The sequence below is a fragment of the Mustela nigripes genome, chromosome 10, assembly GCF_022355385.1.
Source record: "Mustela nigripes isolate SB6536 chromosome 10, MUSNIG.SB6536, whole genome shotgun sequence".
Classification (NCBI taxonomy): domain Eukaryota; kingdom Metazoa; phylum Chordata; class Mammalia; order Carnivora; family Mustelidae; genus Mustela; species Mustela nigripes.
Window position 1 is genome coordinate 16,278,162 of NC_081566.1, and position 22,009 is coordinate 16,300,170.

Below are 22,009 nucleotides of genomic sequence, written 5' to 3' on the forward strand. Positions count from 1 at the left end.
CCAGACCTCTGATCGTTCAGCTGTGGGATTCAGAAGAGGCCTGCTCAGAGCCAGGGAGACTCTCTTCTCTGTGTTCCTTGAAGAAAAAAAGAAAAAAGGAAGACATATTTCTGTCCTTTTCTGATAGGTGCCCCATAGCCTGCTCAGGGGGCTTGGACCTCTCTGACCCCCTCTCGGGTGCTAAGCTTCAGGATCAGTATTTTTCCCATAGCAAGGGGCAGGGCCACTGCTCTGCACCTCTCTAAGGGGTATCCTTTATTCTGTGTGAAGTCTTCTGAGTCAGGACTGTGAAGAGTGCCCGGCTAGAGGTGTGTAAAACCTCAGAGGTGGGGGGAGGTCAGCCTTCCACCGGCTGTCCGCCCAGGAGATGTGGTAATACTGGCGGCTGACAGCAGAGGGCGATGTTGATGTTTGCCCAGACAAAGAAAGAAGGATTGTTGGAAGCTCGTACTCTGTGGTGTCGCATTTTCCTCTTGGAGCTGTTGAATTCTGTCTTGTTCAGTAACTTTGGGTGAATTTTTGCTGTTATTAGCTGGTTTTGCCTTTCGGGTCTTTGGCTTTCTCCAGAGGGAATAAAATTCTGAGACCCAGAGAAGAGGCAGTGAGTTGACTAAGACAGTGGTCCCAAGGCTATTACAATAGAATCACAAGCTGAGGAGCCAGCAGCTCCTTGTGTTGCGTTTGCTAATCAGGTCCTTTCTGGATGGTGTGTCCTGCGCGTCTCAGGTCCCCCATCTCCTTGCCAAGAGACTAGGGCCGGAAGTGGGGACGGCGTTCTGGGAGTAGAGCTTCCGGGTCCCCTCCTCATGTCTGGCGGCTCCTTTCCCCTGGAGCACAGTGAACTGCACAGGTTCTCTGCTCCAGCAACTGGTTCAAGTACTGACTCTGTCAGCATCAGCTGGGTGCCCTCTGGCAAGTGCCTTAACATCTCTGAACCCCAGTGTCCTCTTCAGAAAAAAGTGAGAATGCTCATGGCGCCTATCAGAACATTTCACGTAAGGGAGTTATTTTATGAACAGAATGGTTTGTTGAACCCAGACGGTGCTCAGTTGAATTCCTGACCTGTCTTGAACTAGTTGTTTGTCAGCGAACAAGTGATTAGGGCTTTCTGAACGTCATTGCCTTATCTGTTCCAAGACCCTCATGGTAGCCCGCAGAGTTGTTGCGAAACGGGAAGGAAATAGCGTGTAAACCATGTCCAGCTCGATGCTGGCTGCTCGATCAGTGTCTGGGTTTCTGGCCCTGACGTGTGGCCACTTGACCTACAGCCCTGGAAGGCCGGGCTGTCAGAGCTGTCCCTCGGGGCTAGGTCTGTACTGGCTTCTCCTGGCCTCCCTCCTCCCCCTTCCCAGCCCCCAGCTTGGAGACCTTCCTGTTAAGATGACATTTAACGTCAGAGTGGGGGGAGGGCAGTCTGGCAGAGTTGGGAGGGCACCCTTCAGTGCTCTGGGGCCATAGATGCCATGGGAATTTGCATGAAGGTTTGGGAAACAAACCAGCAGTGATTACAATCTGAAGACAAACACGGCGACAGGGTCACAGAGAGCAGCGTTTAGGTAAAGCACAGCTTTCCAGAACATTGCAGGCTTGCCTGTGAGCTCACTTGCCACAGGGGGGCTGGAGGGGAGAGTCGGAGGCAAGTTCTGAGAGTGACTGCCACTCCAGGGGGTTCCAGCGTCTCTGAGGGTGTCTTCCTGCCCCTGAGACCTTCATCTACACGGCGGGCAGTCATTGCTGGAGACCCAGTGGGAGAGAAGGCTACTTGTCAGTGGGGGGCTGGGTGGGCTGCTCCCCAGCCAGGCTGGGTGGTAGGCATCATTCCTCATGGGCCCCTCCCCCAGCCAGCCAATCTGCAGGCAGTGAGTGAGGCTGTCAGCCAAGGGCAGGTAAGCGGCGTCCTTGGGAGCCCAGAGATGCTGATTTATCCCCACAGTTCAGAACAGCCTGTTTCAGCCCCAGCACGCTCTGTGTTTGGCCAGGACGCAGGGTGGTTTCGCTGGCTCCGGCCTGGTCTTCACTGGTGACCTTGGCCCCATCACCACTCTGGTGACCGGGGCCTCCATCCATCAGCTGGGCAGATGCCCCCAGGAAATCAGGTAATGTGGGCAGAGGCCCACGCTCAGCTGTCCCATGAGGGGGCCTCCCAGAGGGGCTGAATCCCGCTCCCGTGTGTCCCGGGACATTTGACCCCAGAGCCTCTGTCTCCTGCCTCGAAAGGGGGAGAAGAATAAAAATCTCTGCTTTTCTGGGTTCTGAGGATTGAGTAAGATGAGGTGCTGGGTGTCGTCATTAGTAGGGACTGTTTTTATTAAGGTCGTGATGGTGGATGTATGCGGGGAAGAAAGAGAAGGACCTTCCTGGAGGCAGAGGCGACAAAAGGCTGCAGGCGAGGTGGGGGTCCTGAGGCGGGGGGAGGCTTGGCCTGTGTCCAGTGGCAATGTCAGGTCTGGTGATCGGAACACCTGTGGGTGTGGGGGTGGTTCCAGGAGCCCCTGTGAGTTCTCCCCACCCAGGGTGCCATCCCTCCCTGTGTGGTCCAGAGCTCTGTGGCTGTGCCCGAAGCCTTCACTTTCCAGAGCAGGAGCCCCAGCTCTTGCGGGGGATGGTGGGGCCCAGCCTGTGCTGGTATGACCGCCTCCAGCCAGTCTTTACTCTGTCACCCCAGGAAGGGCCACCTCAGTTCTGGGGTTGGTTGCTGGTCCAGTCAACTTGACATGGTCCTTGTCAAGTCAGCGTTATCTCTGGAAACTACACACCTTTGTGTGGATGCGTGCACACACACACATTCTCTCTCTCTCTCGCTCTCTAGCAAAATGTGCTTAGGGAACCCACAGAGGGAGGGTCCCTTTGACGTGTGACTTTCCATAATTTCTTAATAGTTTATAGTCTAATTCCCTCGCTAAGCAAATTAAACCTTTTAAGGTAACGATCAGATGTTCCAGATAGTGTCTTCCATGTGGACATTTGTAAGAGTCAAACACACTGGTGGGACCAGGCCCACCGTCATTTGCGACGGCCTGTAATCAAGGCAGAAGCAATTACTTAGCGGAGCAGCTCCCCCTGGGACCCGAGGCTGTAGATCTGGCTGTGATGAGTCTGTGGATTATCTGCCCGCCCCCGCCCCCCAGCGCCCCTCTTAGCTGTGCTAGCCCCCCACCCCCACCCCCGCTGCTGCTGAGCCCAGCCTGGGGCGGAGGCCTCCTGACATCTGTGGGACCTGCAGCCCAGAGACTTGTAGGCCTCGGGGAATCTGTTTGGAACCAGGGGGTTGCAAATCAACCTGTGAGTCAGCTGGCATCTAGGCCGGGGCGCGGGTCCCCAGGCAAAGAGGGACGCATGGAGCTTCCTCTTCACCCCAGGAAAGGACACTGGCCAACAGTGGTAGCGCCCGGTCCCTTCATTGCTGGGGTTCAACCGCCCTGTGCCCTCTTTCAACCCTTCACCGCCCCTCCGTGGCACTGGAAGCTTCTTCCCGGCAGGGCTTCTGAAACGCCCTGCCGGCACTCGCCCACTGGGGTCCCTTTCTGTGGGTTCTCTGGCCGTGGTCACACGCAAGGGGCCTGTGTGAGTCGGGGTCTGGCTCCAGGGCCCCTGTCCCCAGCAGCCCGGCCTGACCAGCGTTGGGCCCTGGGGTGGGAGCAGGGTGTCAGCACAGCAGGTCGGTCGGCTGGAGGGGCTGGAACCTCTGTCCCTGAGTGTCCCTACCACTGTCTGTCACAGTGCCTACCGCACCACCACTGGGGTCTTGAGGGATTAGAGAGTCAGAGAGCAAGGGTGGAGGCCCCAGGAGCACCGAGAACATCTGTTGCACGGGGCCTCTCTGAGGGGCCCGTGTCACAGCGACTCGGGGGCCTTCTGGCAGCCTTGCTGACCTGCGGCCTCGGGGCCTGGAATCAGGAGTCAGGGTGGTTTATCTGCTTTTGAGCAGACATCCCGGGTGGCTCTTGCCCCTGGATGCTTCGGTGTCAGGCGAGCGAAACCTGCATAGAGAGGAATCAGCCTGGAGTTAGTGGGTCAGGCGGCTGCAGGGCAGGGGTGGGCGGGAGGGGGGTGTGGTTGGGCCAGACGACGACAGATCCCAGCCTGTCCCCATCTGTGGAGAGGGAATGGCCTATCTACCTGCGAGGCCTGTTGTGTGGTTCCTATGACACCGCTCACAGGAAATTGCCTGAGACCACGGGCCAGACGCGTGTTTACCCAGATTAAGGGAGGTGGGCTAGAGCTTGTAGAAGAGGGTCGGGTCTGGATCTGATGTCCGTTGCCTCTTGGGAAGTGAATCTACCCCCAGCGGGGAAGGAGGGAAGCACTGCTGAGAGAAAGGGCGAGTTGGGCTCTAGCCCCTTTTCTACCACTAAACGAGCTGTGTGATCTTGGACAAGTCACTACCCCTCTCTGGGCCTCGGTTTTGTTCTGTGTTAAATGAGGGGGCTGGACTAGGTCACGGATTCTAAATCTTTTCTGGTAGGATGCATCTCGGAATAACAATGAATGTTTGTTAACAAGAAAAGCATTTTTAACCGCAACCCTCCCCACCCCCCAGTAAAAGGCAGAGCACCTTGGGGCCATTCCAGTGGGTCTGGGAGGTGTCCGTGTAAATGTGTGTTGTGGGGGGCTGTGTCTCCCCTCCCCAAGAATCTGACACTTTCTAGCGTAAGGCCTTCTCCAAATATAGTCCCTGACTCTTTCTGGAGAAGGCTGACCATTCGTGGGCAGAACTATATGTGCCCGTGACATGGCTGGGGTGGTGATAGATGTTGGAAATATTGGTACGTACAGTAACAGTAAATATCAGCAACTTACCTGTCAAGTGTGGTGATGGATAAAAGAAATACATGGAGGGAAGTGTCAGCTGGGAAAAAAAATATACAGCTTGCCGTAAATCACCTCCAAGCAATTAAAGCATAAAATTAAGTTATGCAGTATTTTGTTTCCTTGGGACAGGGCACTGCACTGTGGCAGCCCCTCCCTCCCCCATCAGAGGCTGGCGGGGGCCGGGGCTAGCCCCTCCCCGACTGCCTCCCTACGGCCATGTAAGAAAGAGCACTGGGTTCCAGTCCTGTCTTTGCTGTTCACGGCTGTGTGGTCTCTGGTACATTATCTCCCTCTCTGAACTAGTTTCCTCCAGATGGAGGACATGTGTTACTGCATGCCTTCGGCACGGGTCCTTGCTGTTTATTCACCAGCTACCCATGGGACATGTGCCCTAGGCAGGTCCTGCTGCGGGTGCTAGACTCAGTGGTGAACCAAACAGATCCAGGGCCTGCTGGCATGGAGCTCGCCTGCTGGTGGTGGAGAGATATGGTACACAAGAACTGTGCGGTGCATCCGTTGGAGATACGATAATAAGTGCTGGATCCAGGGCAGGGCTGGTCAAAGAATGCCCCTGGGGAAGGCGACCCGTGAGGGGCAACCCGCCGAAAAGCAGATGGGAGTCATGCAGGTATCTGGGGAGAGAGCATTTCAAGTCAAGGAAGGAAGCCATCCTGGGTGCATGGAGCCAGGGTGGCTGGGCCAGTGGGCAGGCAGAGCAGTAGGAGAGGAGGTTTTATCATTGTGGAGGGGCTTGGGGACTAGTAAGGGACTTGGGCTTTGACCCTGAGCCAGGGGAGCCACTGGGAGGTGTCGAGGAGGGGAGTGAGGTAGGAGCACTGTGGCTACTGTGTGGGGGAAGGGCAGAAGCCAGGAATGCTGTGAGTTGTGGGCAAGGAGTGATGGTGGTCTGAACGAGGGAGGCATCACTACCGATGGTCAGAAGCGGTCCAATTCTGATTGAATTTGGGGGTGGTACCAGCAAGGTGTGCCGACAGACTGGGTGCAGGGGTCCAAGGTTTTCAGCCTCAGTCACTAGAAGGACGGAATCCCCATTCTCTGAAGGGGGGCAGATTCTGGTGGGGGGGGGGGATCAGGAGTTTGGTTGTGCAGAGAGGCCAAGGAGGCAGTGGGATAGAGCAGTCTGGAATTAGGTGAGAGGTCTGGGCAAGAGGCTGCCAGAGGGCGGGGGCGGGACCAGGAGAACTGTGTGAGTGCAGTGAGCTCTGTGTTCTAAGGAGAAGCGAGAGAGCCAACGCCAATGAAAGGTCGGGGAAGAAGAGACCTGACCACTGGGTCTGCAATGCTGGGGTCATGGTGACCTTGCCAAGGGCGGTTTGGGTTGATTGGTGGGTGGGCACCCTGATTGGAGTGTATCTCCGTCAGGGTTTTCCAGAGAAACAGAGCCAACAGAGTGTGTGTGTAATACAAAGAGATTTATTATAAAGATTGGCTCCTGTGGTTTTGGAGGCTGAGAAGCCCCAAGATCTGCAGTCAGCAAGCTGCAGGCCCAGGAAAGCTGATAGTGTAAAATCCAGTCCAAAAGCCAGCAGGCTGGAGAGCTAAGAAGAGCTGATGCTTCAGTTCAACTCTAAAGGCAAGAAAAAAACCAATGTGGCAGCTCAAGGAAGTCAGGTGGGAGGACATTCCTTTTACTCTTAGGAGAGTCAGCCTTCCTGGTCTAGTCAAGCCTTCAACTGATTGGATGAGGCCCACCCACAATGGGGAGGGCAACCTGCTTTCCTCAACCTACTGATTCATATGTTCATCTCATCCAAAAACACCTTCACAGACACATTCAGAATAGTGTTTGACCAAATATCTGGGCATCCCATGGCCCAGTCAAATTGACACATAAAATTAACCATCAATGGACACTGGGGAGCGTATGTGCTCTGGTGAGTGCTGTGAAGTGTGTAAACCTGGTGATTCACAGACCTGTACCCCTGGGGCTAATAATATATTCTATGTTTATAAAAAAATTATAAAAGGTTTTAACCATTAGAGTGGATTTAAGAAAGGAGTGGGAATGGGGGGCATTAGAGACCCTGCATGTAGACCCTTCTTTGGAGGAGTTTCCCTCTACAAGGAGTAGAAGTGGGTGGTAGCTGGAGGGACATGGGGGGTCCAGACATTTTTTGAAGTGGCAGAAACAAGAACATGCTTGAACACTGCTGGGGAAGATCGAGTCGATACAGAAAATTAACTAGGGGGGGGGGCGAAAGGAACAGTTGCTGCAGGACTGATCATAATTATGGGCCAAGAAGACACAGACTCAGGGCCTGGGTGGACGGTCGGCCTCGAACGGGAGCATGGTTGGCTCCTCAGTAGGAGGTGGCGGGAAGGCAGGACAGAGGGTGGCTGCACGGGACCGTGGGGGCACATGGCGGGCCTTGTCTGGGAAATGGGAAGCTGCGGGCTGGGACTGCAGGTGCGGGGCTGGAGGGAGGGGGGTCTGGGAGCACAGCAGAGCGAATGGACAAGGGAGGTGTGGGGGGTTCCTCAGGCCCTTTAGAGTCTCTGATCACAAATGTAAACTGAGTCGGGGAGGCGTTAAGTCAGGCGCTGGGTGGAGACGGCTGAGGGCGGAGAGCAGGCTGGGGAGGTGGGGGCATGTGGAAGGGAAGGGTTCATGAGATGGACCACGGACGGACGGATGGATGGACGGACCGATGCCTGCTGGGTAAGGAGGAAACCAGGGTGGGAGGCGCATGAGGACCTGTGGGCAGTGAAGGGATTAGCTGGTCTGGCCACAGCTGAGCGGTGGGAGTCAGTGCTGCGGGGAGGGAGCTAGGTAGACCGTGGAAGAGAGCGGCCGAGCAAGAGTAGAGGCCATGACCTTCCGAGGAGGAGGTTAAAGAATGGAGGGGGCAGGGGCAGGAAGGACCGTTGCGTGGACGGTGAAGTCAGCAAGCATGATGGCGGGAAGGACAGGAGCTAAATTCACCAGGGGCTGTGGTGGGGGATGTCGGGCTGGCAATGACCACCATGAGGAGGGATAAGCACAAGGATGTGCGTACAGGGGCACACAGTAGGCGCTTCCATGAGCTGTATTTCGATGCCGAGAATGTGGACCCTGGCATTCTGGGACAGGACTTAAAATCAGGGTGTGCTATGGGATTTGTGTGCATCTGTTTCTAGAAGGCGCGTCTGCAGGACCTGCCTGTTGCCCTCTTCCTGCAGGATCCAGACACCCTCAGGTTTGTCCTGGGCCTGCAGACTGGCCCCACCGGGCCTGTCAGAAGCAGCAGAGGTGGACAGAGAAATGGGCAGATGGGAACTCAGGCTGAGCCTGGGAGCCAAGGGTGAGGCCAAGGACACAGGCCTGGCCCCCTTCCCAGGGTCAGGGGCAGCTCCTGGCTGTCGGCTGTGATGTCTGGTGCATTTCCCCAGCCCACCGGCCAGGCCCATCATGCCGACCCCTGGGGCAGAAGCAGGGAAGGAGCTGAGCAGGGTCAGTTGGTGTGTCGGAGGGACATCCCCGGGGGGAGGGTTCCCAAGGCAGCCCCGGCCTGGCAGCCTCATGCCCTGTGGCTGGGAGCAGCTGGGGATGCCCCTCTGCCTGGTTCCCTTCTCGGGGTAGCGGCACCATGGCCGGCTTCCTTGGGGACGTCTCCTGTGACACCTGCCACATGCCAGCTGAGTGGTCAGAAGCCTGAGCTCCGGCCCCCACCCGGATCTGAGCCTCAGCTTCTGGTCTGTGCGGAGGAACCCTAACACCCGCCTCACTGCGGGGCACACACGTGACCGTGGGGGAGTGAGCAGGAGGCCCGCATGAGTGGGAGGCAGAGTTTCGTGTCTTCCTCGGTGGCGGCCTCACTGCAGCCGGGTTCGGTTTCTGTTTCCTTCTGGAAGCTTCCGGTGGGAGGGGCAGGATCAGGATCTGGGCTGGTCCCTCCTGGACGGCGGAGACACACATTTCGCCTTCCTTGGCTCAGCTCGGTGCTTGCCTGCTCTGTGCCGGGCAAGGAGGACAGAATTTCCAGTGATGCTGGTTTGAGGAGGAAAGCGCTGGGGGCCATGAGCAAGTCCTTCCTTACATTTCCTTTGTCACTTGGATCGGCTCCAGCTGCCTTCCCTGGGTGACGGAAGACCCGCTGTCCCTGGAGGCCTGGCCAGGCAGGGCGGACCGGACAGCCCGTCCTTCTGGAGAGCAGGGTGATGCAGGTGCACTGAGAGAGCAGGGCCTGCACACAGTAGGTCCCGGGGGCAGGATGGAGGGGGCACCTTCATCCTGGTAGTACCCCGACCTGGAAAATCCCTCAGAAACCTCTTCCTTGGCTGGCGTCCAGCTCTGCTCCACCCCAGCATCCTTCAACGGTGGTCAGGTTGCTGAGACATTGCCTGTCTGTGCAGCGGCCAAGTCCACCGTTTGACCTTGTTTTGGACCAGGGAATTTGAACTACGACCGACTCATTACGGCCTGTCGTGGAACAAGTCATCTAGGCGTCTAGGCACAGCCGTCTCCTCCGTGACTCGGGCTGCTCGCAGCTCTGGAAGCCCTGGGACAGTGTCTCCATTGGGTGTACACCCCCACAGCGGTGCCTTATTCTGGGGCCACAGGCTCTGACCAGTGGGTCGCAGGGGCGCCCCTTGGGGTGGGGCCGAGCTGGGGGAGCCCTGTGGGTCAAAGGGGTACACACAGCCCCCTCATTGAGGGTCCCGCTGGCTGTGCTCCAGGGGGGAAAGGTAATAAGGAGCAACTCGCACTTACTATTGGTATAAATCCCACAATCAGGAAAATTGCTTCAATTGCTAAAAAACGCTGGTGGGAAAGTCCATTTATTTTTCATTTTTCTTGTGCACTTGCCCCCTTTACACATGAATCACTGTCGGTATGTAGATTAAATTTATACCCCCGTTATCTTTCATGTCTCTGGGGCTCTGGTGTCAGCTGAGTTTCTGGTTACTGAAAGCCATAGTCCGCTTCCTCAGGGGGAGACATGTGGTCTTCTGCCAGGGAATCCTTCCTCTGTTCCAGAGCCTCCCCTCAGCCCTCCTACCCTCCACGAGATCAGGCTTGCTTTTTGGAAAACCTCATTCTTAATTGGAGCTGCTTGTGCTCCGGCACCTGCTGCAAAGGATGTGGACACTGGACTTTTGTGTTTTCTGCGAGAGGGCTTGCGGGGAGCATGCTGAAGGCGCGATTTCGTTTCTAACACTTGCTTTGTGAATTGGCCTAGAGAGGATCCACACACTGCAGGCATTTTGAAGACACACACTAGAGACACATGCCTACACAGGCTTCTTTTCTCTTTGTCCCTCAGACACATGCACGCATCTACTCACAGGGGATAGAACCGGCTGCCTGCCTGCCTTCCTCTTTAACGTGGGTGACCTGGTTACACAGCAGCTGTGGAAGAAGCCTGGTTTCACCTGGATTCTGGAAGGTGTAGAACTTTCTAGAATGGACCGTATGCTTTGTTCTCCACCCTCAGATTTAGCCGTCTCCGAGTACATACTCTATAAAGTGTGGTTCTTCATCAGCGGATCTATTCATTCAACAAGTGTTAGCTCTGATTCTGGGTCCTGTACCCCTTTGAAAATCTGATGAAACCTTTCATGATGCACAATTCTGGATGAGTCGGGGGTAGTTTGCAGAGTCCATGCTGAGCCGTGGGCTGGAGAACCCTGCGCTGGAGGCCTGCTCCTGTGCCCCCCACTCCCCTCGCCACACCAAGGTCTGGGGGTCCTTCTGGGCCAGACACCCCAGCTTCTCACACCCCAACACGCTTCTCAGACCTCGTCTCAGGAGAGTAGTCCCCTGGGCCACACTTCGAGACTCGGAGCCCCCCACTTCTCTCTCTGCGACACCGCGTGGCTGGGTGGGGAGCTCCCGAAACAGCAGCTGGCCGCGCCCGCTCCGGGCCCCTGGCGCCCCCCAGCAGGTATCATTACCGCATAAGAGACCCATCATTCTGCATTAATCTGGGATTCATCATGATAGCCATGACCATAATTAATTTATTTGGTATTAATGTGGATGAAATATGTACTGTCCTTTCAGGGGAAATCAGGCTGCCTATAAGCATTAGTTAAAAGGACCATTAAAATCAAACCTTCCCCAGATCCATTAGGCGAAGTCTTTCATCCTGAAGAAGATAAAGTTCTGCTGTGTGAAATGTCATGAATAATTAGGTTGATTGCTGTTTTAAACTCTGCCCCTGCCTCTCCAATCCCTCCCGCCTCCCTCCTGAAGCAGGCAGGGCTCACCTGCCGGGGAGCACCCCCTTTCAGCACCCGCGTCTACACTGGCCCCAGGTTCCCCTCTGGCCTCTATGACCACCTGGATGGCATGGGGAAGGGGCTTTCAGTGATCCCACCAGACCCTACTTTCAGTGGGTCTCCTTCTCCCCACTTCCCATCCTGGGCCCAGGGTGGCCTCCGTGCTGGCCCGGAAAGGTGTAGACCAGGGAGCGGGCTGAAGAAGCGCTGTTCAAACTGAGGTCTGCAGACTCCTTGCCCAGAGTGGTGCAGGGGTGTGCAAAGTGCAGATTCCTGGGCTCACCTCAGACCAGCGCATCTCAGGGGCGGTGCATGGGAAGGGGATGGAGGCTGGCATGGAGGCCTGTGGTGTGTGCGGGACGAAGGGGAGGGCAGGAGAGAGGAGCTTTGGGGAGAGCCCCGCTCTTACGGCCATAGCCAGGTTTCTCCAGGACTGCCGTGTGCACACCGGCATGTGGGGGTCTCCTGGCTCCCCTTGTGGGAGCGCGTGAAGAGGTAGGTGTTCGCTGGATGCCTTCTGCACACCAGCCCCGAACACATGCAGTTGCCCGGTGGGGCTGGTCGTCGAGGCCTCACCGGAAGCTGCAGACCAGGCTGCAGAGGCTGACCCAGCCTGCTCAGAGGGAACTGGGCGTATGGATCAGGCAGGTGGGAGCCCAGGTATGTTGGCCTTAGAAGAGGCACTGGAAACTCGCTCTGATGCAGCCTCTTCATGCGGTGGTGAGAGAACCTGGGCCGCAAAGCCGTAAGGCTAGCCGGGGACCGAGGGGACAGTAAGCACAGGGGCTGGGGGACGCAGGCCTCGATGCGCATGGACAGCACAGAGTGGTGGGTGGGAGAGGGGCTGATGTGATGGGAAGTCGGGGGCCGTCCCCCCCCCCCCCACTGAGCGCTAATCCCTTCATGCCACCCGGACAGGCGCTTTGGCACGAAATGCACGGCCTGCCAGCAGGGCATCCCCCCGACCCAGGTGGTGCGCAAGGCCCAGGACTTCGTGTACCACCTGCACTGCTTCGCCTGCATCATCTGTAACCGGCAGCTGGCCACCGGGGACGAGTTCTACCTCCTGGAGGACGGGCGGCTGGTGTGCAAAGAGGACTATGAGACGGCCAAGCAGAACGGTAAGCCGGGCCTGCTGCTGACCTCGGGCCGGGCCGAGCCCTCGGCCGCGTCCTGCCGGCTCCGAGCTGCCCTTCCCCCGGAGCCCTGCGCACACCCTGCCACTCTGGGAAGCTTCCACGGACCCCTGTGGGACGGTTCCCATCACCCCCCATCCCTTAGCCCTGGCTGGCCTTGCCACAGCCTCAGTGGGGTGACGGGGCCCGAGAGCGGGCCTGGCCCCCACATCAGTCGGCGGCTGAAGAACGGTCAGCACCTTGTGCTCTTCGTGGCGGTGGCTCCCGGCCTGGCAGGGGGCCTGGGACAGGGCGCTGTCTACCGTGGACACCGGGTTTTCAGCAGTCTTGTGTACTGGGGTGCACGCGAACCTTGGCGCTCCCTTACCTCAAAGGCTTCTGTCAGCGAGAGTCGGAGCGAGGCCTATGTCAGCTCATACTTCTGTTTCCCCCCTCCGACTGCAGGCTTGTCGAGGGCAGGGTCTCCCCTTTCCTTGAGAGATGAGGACCCCTCGTGTCTCCTGAAGTCCCTGAGGCAGGAGCCAGTCTTCACTCCGAGAGACTCCAGTCAGCCACAGAACTTTCCACCCACCCTGCCCTCCCCTGAGCCCCCTCAGCCTATTGAATGGGTTCTGCCATGTGGAGACCTCCACAAGGCCGACCCTGATGTCAGGGCCCCAGGGTGAGCTGCTCTGGCCTTCCAGGGCCATGCTCCCGAGCAGCCCAGGGCTTTTCCAGGACCCAGACAGGGCTGCGGCCCCGCAGGGAGGCCAAGCTCCCTCCGCTGGAGCCCCCGCTCCGGCTGCTCTCTCACAGCTGCGCCCCAACGTGCTGCGCCCTTCACCCTGGCTCCAGACTTGGCATTTGGCCAAACCCTTCCTGGGAATCTCAGACGCACAAACTCGCAAACATCAAGGTCATTTGCCTTGGACTAGAGTTTTTATCAACTCAGGGTGTTACTGCAAAAAGCAGCTCTCAACGGGGCTGGGCTTGATGGGGGAAAAAAAGCAAAAACACTTTCATGCATCTCCTTCTAGATCTTTCCTGGGCCCCCATGCCCATGCGTTACAGAGATCTGATCCATACGTGGAGAAATGAATTTGAGGGTTTTGTGGTGGCGAGGAGGCAGAGGTATACCGTCCGTTTTGGTGAGGCAGCTGGAGCCCAGCTTAGCTCTGGTGGGAGGGGAGCGGGACACACTGCAGGGGTGCCTGGGTCAGAGGCTCCCACCCTCCTCTCCCAAAACCCGCACAGTGCTGGCCTTTCGGAATGGACAGGCCTTCAAGTCCCCGTCCTCCTCTTCCCGGGGGCCACAGCAAGCCCATTCCCAGGCTCTTTGCCTTAACGTATTCATCTGCTCTGGTTCCTTAAAGCTCCCCCGATGCTGCTGCTTTGGAGTCAATTATGATGTCAGAGAAGATTAGGGCATCTTGTCGGGGATAAGCCATCAAAGCAGATGGGCTCAGAGATCCCAAGCTGCCTTTGGAACTCGGATGCCCTTCCCCAGAGATACTAAGAATGTGTGACCTCCCTCTGGGCCGGCGGCTGCTCTCATCCTCCGAGGCCTTGTTTAGACCCTGAGCACTCACGGTCTGGCACCCACCTCTGCTGGGGACGGTTCAAGAGGTGGGGGGAGACCAGCTGGGAGGCAGGAGTGACGGCAGAGCCAACACTTCCACCGGGGATTCTTTGTGTCGCACCAGACCTCAGGAGGACACGGGACTTGGCATCAGGGGCTGGTGGATATCTCTGTTCAGTCATTAACTTGGGGGCCCCCTGGCCAGCTGTGTAACTAGTTGAGCTTTGATTTCTCAGCTCCATATGGGGGGTGGGGAGTAGCACCTGCCACACAGGGCCCTTCCCTGAGGTTTGCATAGGAGGCGCCTGCGGAGAGGGAGGCTGAATGAGAGTGAGAGGCACAAGGAAGAGGAATGTCAACAGTGGGAGAAATCTGCTTTAGGATTTCAGGTAGCCGAAGGTCATACAGTTTAACTGACGCCTTCCTCCTGCCTCTGGCTGCCAATGGGGCAGAGGCCAGTCCATCCTGTGAAATCCGGGCAACCTGAGTGCAGCGGGGACCTTTGTCTGCTTTGGGACATTTGGTTCTTTGTATGTTTTAACTCCTCCTTGCTGATCTAAACCCTCTTTCAGGCTTACAGTTTCCTCCCCTTGGGCTACACAAAGGGCCTAATATCAGCTATTTGTACCTTAGTGTGAATGATTTCATTCATTTGTTACATCCCCCTGGATATTTGCATTTTCAATATAATGAGGTTGCATTTTATGCCAGGGACAAGTGCTAGGAGACCCTGCATAATTCAAAACCAACATATTTTAAGACTAATTTTCCCATAGGAATTAATGTAAAAAGTAGGAGGGGGGGGGGATGTATTCTGGAAGCACATAAATCCATAGCCGGTGAAGTGTATCTTTGCCTTAATGCTACTTTTTATTTTCTCAGCACTATCTCTAATACCTTGCAGAATGCTCTCTCCTAAATTAACAGCCGAGGATATCATGGTCTCGCTTGGCCTTCTTCATAGCGTTTTATCACATTTAACTTCCGTACCAAAGTTATTGATTTTTGGGTACATTTTTCAGCACGAGCCCTGCCACCACTACTTAATGAATACTTGGATGACATTGTTATAGGATATAAAAAAGATTTTAAATTATAATAACAGTGAATGTTAAAATAACAGCATAATAGTCCCCATAATCGCAAGAACAAAGTCCTGTGCACAGAGACAGCAGTTCTGAGCCCCTGGGCCACCAAACCAGGATGGCGGGTAGATCCCAATGGCCGCGGTGAAAACAGTTTCTAAAATCACTAGGCCGGCCTTTTTAAAAATTAGACAGTTCTTGAGGAATCACATTGTTTTGCTGGTTTCATTATTTCACATTTTAGATCCGAAGACCGTAGAGATGTATTCAAAGTGCCCTATTACATGTTGGCATCAAATGCTGTCCACTGTCATCTGTATAAATAGGGGCAGAAGATTTGGATTCCTTTCGATAGAATTTAAAGTAGAGAACTTTGGAGGTTTTCCTCAGTCTCTGCCGTGGTAGATCTGGAAGCCTTGTTCTTCGGCCGCAGGGCTCCCGAGAGGGAGCGGGTGGAGGGGACGGACTGTGATGGCTCTGCTGGAGCAGAAAACAGCCCAAGGGGAGACAACTGGGGACTTCGTCCTCCCTCGGCTGTGGACCTGACTGCCGTTTGGACTCGGGCCATGTGCCGCGCCCTCAGGGCAGGCGCTGGTGCCCTGGGCTTCAGAGCAGGGAGAGGACTCGCCCACGTCACTCCGTCGTTCAGCAAGAAGGCTGAACTCAGGTCTCCCGGCTGCAAGAAACACCTTCTGGAATTGTCGTGAGGGTTGTTTGCACATGAAGCTCTCAGATCATGCCAGGCACATAGTAGGTGCTTAGCAAATGTTGGCTGTTATTGGTCCTAAGAGAGGGTTTTCTTAAATGGAAAGGAAGGTAGGAATATAGCAGTGACATTTTAAAGGACCCAGAGGGGGAACCCAGAAGACCCAGAGAGCCAGGGACGCAGTGGCGGCCTATGGACTCGGGGTGCCCCGCAGAGAACGGTGGAGGTCTAGCGCTGGGAGGGGAGACGAGCCGTCTGCCCCGACTGTGTGCTCCCGGGTGCGTCCAGGTCTTTGCCTCTGACCGCCGGGAACTCCAGGCTTATCTGCTCAGAATCCACGGAAGACTGGGATCCGGCCGTGTGTTGTCCTGAACCCTCCTCAGACCAGTGGTTTTCAAAAAATACTGACTCTGGCCCGAGTAAGCAGCTCATTTTCCGCTCGCGTCAGGGAGCTCGAAGCAGGTCCTGTGGAGCCGCCTCATCCCTCGTCTTTCCCTCCCCGTGTCTGATCCACGCAACTGACTGCGCGTCCCACAGCGGGGTCTGACCCATGATGGGGGAATGCTGCTTAGATGACTAGTGAATGCGCTGGTCACCCCTTCTGAGCTCAGAGTGGCCCCCACAAAGGGATCTGGGAAGTGGGGGGCTCCTGAGGGCGGGAGGGGCAGAGGTGTCTCTGCCTTCCGTACCCCTTCCGTCTGGTGGGAGCCCCTGCGTGGCTGGGCTGGCGGGGCACGGAGCGGGGCGGGGACCGGAGCGAGGGACTGTTGTCCTCACTTTTCCGTGACATGGGAAGGCCCGTGGTGAGGAGTGGGCTCCGTGGGGGTCGTTCCCTATTCTTCCCCATGGCTCTGCCCACGGTGGGCGAGACTGCAGGAGGAGGGGGGAAGGGGATGAGCCCCAGATGCTTGGGGCAGGCAGAACCCGGTAAGGAGTGGTCTTCCCTGCAGACGACTCCGAGGCCGGAGCCAAGCGGCCCAGAACCACCATCACCGCAAAGCAGCTGGAGACGTTAAAGAGCGCCTACAAGAACTCCCCCAAGCCCGCCCGGCACGTGAGGGAGCAGCTGTCCTCCGAGACCGGCCTGGACATGAGGGTCGTTCAGGTGAGACATCGGGCCTCTGGTCGCCTCCACCGTCTGGGGGTCCCAGGCCTGAGCCCTCTCGCTGGGCAGGGGTGTGATCTGTGCCATCCACGCTGTGCAGGAGGGAGGCTCAGGGAGTGCCCTGGGAGCTGGGACCCGGGGACGGTTGTGGAAGCGGAGCCGGAGGCAGAGGGAGTAGCGGGCACATCACACTCCAGGCCCTGAGCTCGACCGACGCTTCAGTGCGTCTCCAGCGACCTGTCCTGGGGACCCTGGGGGCCTTGGGTTTGCGGTGGACACCCCCCGAGTGGGTCCCTTCTGCTCGTGTGGCAGGTTTGGTTTCAGAACCGAAGGGCCAAGGAGAAGCGCCTGAAGAAGGACGCGGGGCGGCACCGCTGGGGACAGTTCTACAAGAGCGTGAAGCGGAGCCGGGCCGGCGGCAAGCAGGAGAAGGAGAGCTCTGCCGAGGACTGTGGGGTCAGTGACAGTGAGCTGAGCTTCCGAGGTGAGCAGGGCAGCAGGCGCGAGGCCGAGGCCTTAGGAAAGGCCCCCGGGAATCAGTAGTTCTGGACAAGCAGGAGGGATCTTTTTCGAGGCCTGGACAACTGCCTCCTGAAGCCAGGCTCTTCCCGGCGACTTGCAGTGAAGGGGGCGGGCGGGTGTCAGTGGCCCTTTCAGACGGGACAAGGAGTAGGACACAAGAGAGCTCTGCTGCTGAAATGTGGAAGCTGAGTTCCCCAGGATCCTGGGCCCCAAGACCTCCCCTCCTTTCCTGCGGACTGGGGCTCTCTCGCTGGCCCGTGCAGCTGGGAACAGACAGCTGTGTCTCTGCCCCAGTCTTTGGCCCCTCTCCTGCATTCCCTTCCCTTTCGGGGGGACCCTGGCCTTCGTCCCATGATCCCCTGGAGCAGCCCCCGTCCTCGTCTCCTGGTGGCGGGGAGGACGTACTCAGGAGGCCCTTTGCCCTGGGAAAGCACCACAGTGAGCCCATGTGGGATGGGGACAGGTCTCACTTCTGAAATCCCTCCCCCACCGCTCACTCCGTCCTGGCCCCCGCACAGAAGCTTTGCCGCATGCGCTACGTTTAAGTTCGTGTGTCAGCAAAATGGCAAATCGCTGCATGTCTGGGATCCCAAGGTTGTTTGCAAACAGCCATAACTATTCTCATTTACTGAGTCCTCAGCGGTGGAAGGTCCTCTGTTGTGGGTGGATAGAAAGAGCAGGCAGTGGGTGGGTGGGGTGGGGGTGGCTCAGAAATCCGGTTGCCAGTTGTGGCTCTCTCAGATCGATTCGCTTTTCTTGAGCCTCAGTTTCCACATCTGTAAGTGGGGAGCAGCTACCTCCTTGCCCATCTCAGTGCTGTTGTGGGGTTTGATGAACACAGCCGACTGTGGATGTGTTTGGGTGAAGTTCAGCATAGTGGTACACTTGGAAGTCATGACTGTCCCCACAGGGAGCCTGTGGCACCCACAGAGGGTCGTATGGGATGACAGGTATAGGCAAAAGGCCAGATAATGGCCATTTTCCAGTGGAGCCGAGCCTTCACCATTCTGCCCCCCTTTAAAGAGCATGAGCTCTTTCCCCCTTTCCATTTTCTGGGTGGAGTTGGCGGGTAGGGGGGCAGGGGTGGGCAGACCTGGGGCAGGTTGTAGAAGGAATGGGTGTCGACGTCTCGTCTGGGGAGGCTTGATAGGAGCTGATGCATGGGCCCAGGGTGGGAATAGAGAAGGAAGTTCGTGGGGCAGAGGATGGAACCAGCTGGGGGCCAGAGCACGGTGCCCTGAAAGGACTGTTGCTTACTCGGGAGGTCTGCCCTCTGGGGTCCTGGGAAGGGTTCAAGAGCCTGTGCTTCCCTTCCCATTGTGTTGGTGGAATTAGGAAAGCCATTTAGTCTGATCCGAGCTGCCAGAATCAACGTCTGGAACATGCGGGATCGTTGCGTCTTGCTTTGTAGCTCTTTTCTGCTGGGCGCAGGTGGGACCCCAGGTCGACATGTCATGGACCTCTCCGGGTAACTACAGAACTCTTCTTTCTTAAGACTAAAACCGCTCGCCTCTGTTGGAGAGATGCATTCTTCCGGGTAGCACAGGTTCTGTTAGAAGCCCTTAATGAAATTCTTCAAGAAACAAGAATGCCCATTTGCCTTAATCAAGTCAATACTTTGTCCCCAGTGAAGAGCGTATTCGAGAGAGAGAGAGAGAGAGAGAGAGAGAGAGAGAGAGAAACCGAGTCCTTCGATACTGAACCGCTTTTCTGGGTAGACCAGAAGGATTTTGTGTCCATGCCCAAGAGTGGCCCTCAGCTACCCGCCCTCATGGGCCTTCTTTCCCAACCAAAGAAACCAAGAAGTTTTCCCAGCCTGAAAGCTCTTAGATGAAATCCTGTCAGCACGTAGTTTTCCATTTGTAGAAGGAAGGGGTGTTGACGGATGACCCCACAAAGTTCAGGCATTCATATGCTTTAGTGTAGCTTAGTCCGTGAGCCACATGGGACCAGCGAACGCACCAGACACTTGTCCAGACCCCTGGGACCTGCCGGCAGTGTCTGCAGGTGTTTCTTCCGTGGGTCCGTCTTGGGCTGCCAAGTGGACGGTGGTGGCGTCTGACGCGAGCCTGGCAGTGAGGCAGCGGCCTCCCTCGGGCGCCTTCCTTGGTCACGTGTATTCCTAGGTTGTGAAGAACAGGGACCACCGGAGTCCTGGCGGCTGACAATAAATCTCCGTTCTTTTGTCCACAGAGGATCAAATTCTCTCAGAACTTGGCCACACCAATAGGATTTATGGCAACGTGGGGGACGTTACAGGCGGACAGTTAATGAATGGGAGCTTCTCCATGGACGGGACAGGACAATCCTATCAGGACTTGAGGGACGGGAGCCCCTATGGAGCCCCCCAGTCTCCCTCCTCCGTATCGTCCCTGCCGTCTCACGCTCCTTTGCTCCATGGGCTGGATTACATGGTGGACAGTAATTTGGGCATCATTGCGCATGCGGGGCAGGGAGTGAGCCAGACGCGGAGAGCCATGGCTGGGGGACCCACCTCTGACATCTCCACAGGAAGCAGTGTAGGCTATCCCGACTTCCCCACGAGCCCAGCCTCTTGGCTCGATGAAATGGATCATCCTCCTTTTTAAACATCTCTCCTCCCCACCCTACCCGTCCTGGCCTGAGAGAATGTCTTCAAGGATCAAAAGAGACTTGCTTTTTCAGGATCAAAAGCGCGCCACTGTGAATTTCCATTATTTTCAATGGAAGTCCTCCGCTGATCCCTGGGCGGGCGAGAGGCCAGACCACGCGAGGGCCCTGTTATCCTGGGGGGGTGGTCGTGGGAAGGCAGCCTCCTCTCAGAACACGGCCCAGGGGCGCAGAGCCTAGAGCGCTAGGGTGCTGCTTGGTGGCTTCCTACCCCCGCCCTGCTTACAGGCTTTGGCTGCTCGGTGCTTGGTAGCACGAGGTGACCGTCAGGCCACCTTGGCCTTTGGGAATTCTGCTCCGACTGGTGTCTTATGAGATGCTTCCCGAACCACTGCTCTCACCAGAACTGAGATCCCTGAGGTAGAGGCATCATGGCCCTTGAGTATAATAAAAGTGATTTCTGGACCACCTTATTGAACTCTAATTTTGAAAATAAAAAGTCACTTATTAAAGGTCAGTGAAAACTCTGATGGCCACCATTTGATATTGAAAACGTCCCCTTCTTCTTCTTCTTCTTTTTTTCCTATGAAAAATATGATTTCTTTCCTGCCCAGAAGTACAAGCCAGACAATATTTGTCCATTTTGGTCTTTAAGAAATCCCCTCCTTATCACTGAACCCCGATGGCAAGAAGTGGTTTTCCTTGCAGGTGACTCAGGCTGGAGCTGAGTGGCCCTGGACCATCACAGCGACTGCCCGACGAGTCCCCTCGGTGCACACCGTGCCTTTTTAATTTGCTCGTATCATTTATTCCACAACGCAGGCTGTGGGTTACACAGTGGTTAAAGCTAGAATACGGAAAGAACAGATCGACAATCAGTGCAAACGTGCAGGCGCATTTGGATTCTAAACGTGCAGGCCGCTTAGCCACGTCAGCAGACAAGCCTCCCAGAGCTCCCCATCCCGCAGGCTGGACCGGCCTGAGTCTGTTCGGCAGGAGGTGGTGCAGACGAGCTGGCCAGCCCACCCCAGCCCTTGAGAAATGAGAGCTTTCTCTGGGGTAGCTGACTCAATTGGACAGTGTTGGTGTCTACCAAGAACTAGTAACGTGTTTTTGGCCCATCTTGGTGGAGATGATCACTAGGGAACAGCCCTAAGATCGCCTGAAGGGTTCCAGGTGGTTCTCGGGCTGCATTTCTCTGGGCTGCTGCCGCAAGTCACCCCTCACATCTGTCCGTCAGGGAGTTCTGCAGCGCACAGCACGGGGAGGGAGCTAGGTAGCAGTCCGGTCCCCTTGGGAAACTTCTGGCCTCCATCTTTTTAAACAAGAGAGTAGGAAGAGGTAAGCAGGCATTGCCTCGCTTTCACATGAAGCGACGGGCCAGGAGCGTAAGGATGCTGGCCCCTTCTGTGAGTGCTTCGTCGCACTTTGAGGTCCCCGGGATTCAGGCACGTGGTGGCAGGCTAAAGGAAGGCCTAAAATACCACTTTGGCTGCTGCATCTGCTACAGGCACCTTCCCACGACTAAAATGAGGTCAGTCAGGCTTTGAAATGCGTAGTCAGTGAATTCCTGGGATCAGCCTTCTGGCCACCTTGGCTCTCATCAGTTGGGATCGTCCCCTTACTTTCTGGTGTGTTGCAACTGCTGTGACTTTTGCCTGGAGAATCTGCAAGCCTAGACTTCTTCAGGCTCCCGATGTAGGGGTGGGGCTGGGTCACACCGAGCCAGGTTGCTCCTGGCGATTCCACAGTAGTGGGAACGCGGAGAGCGGGAACGGGGACATGCACGGAAGACGGTTAGCTGTGTGAAGGGAAGGAAGACACAGCTGTCCCTTGGAGGACAGCTTCTTCCAGCCAGTGTCTGCAGGCTGCTCACGGGACGCAGGACAGAGACGGTGTTGGGCTGTGGACCAGCGACCCACTGTCCCACCCTCGCCAGCGTCTCGGCCTGACTGGCCCAGGGACTCCCAGGACTTCAGAGCCACTTCCCGTGTTGGGCGCGTACAGCGCAGGGAGGGCGCGCTCTCTGGAGAGACAGGCGCCCTCTGTGTGTGTCGCTGGTTTTTTAAGATCAACTGAAGTTGATCTGTTTTGGGTTTTGTAAGTGACTTCCTCATGCTCATTCCCGATTCGGTGGCGGGAGAAGGGTTCCTGGTTCCCCCCAGGAACATAACGTCTCCTGCACTCAGACGGCAGCACCGTCGAAGGCAGTAGCGGCCTCTTGGGTTTGGGGGTGGGGGTCGGCTGGCTTGAAGAGCCCTTTTGAGAGCACCA

At 56.6% G+C, this 22,009-nt stretch overlaps 1 protein-coding gene across 1 annotated transcript in view; it reads left to right on the forward strand.

Moving 5' to 3' along the window:
• LHX4 (LIM homeobox 4) overlaps window positions 1–20,308 on the forward strand; it is a 40,804-nt gene extending 20,496 nt beyond the window's left edge. The window contains exons 3-6 of the mRNA XM_059414018.1: window positions 11,953–12,155; window positions 16,470–16,624; window positions 16,937–17,108; window positions 19,340–20,308. Coding sequence (XP_059270001.1) covers window positions 11,953–12,155; window positions 16,470–16,624; window positions 16,937–17,108; window positions 19,340–19,734 — 925 coding nt within the window. The 3' untranslated portion in view covers window positions 19,735–20,308. The remainder of the gene's footprint in view (window positions 1–11,952; window positions 12,156–16,469; window positions 16,625–16,936; window positions 17,109–19,339) is intronic.
• Window positions 20,309–22,009: the final 1,701 nt, after the last annotated feature.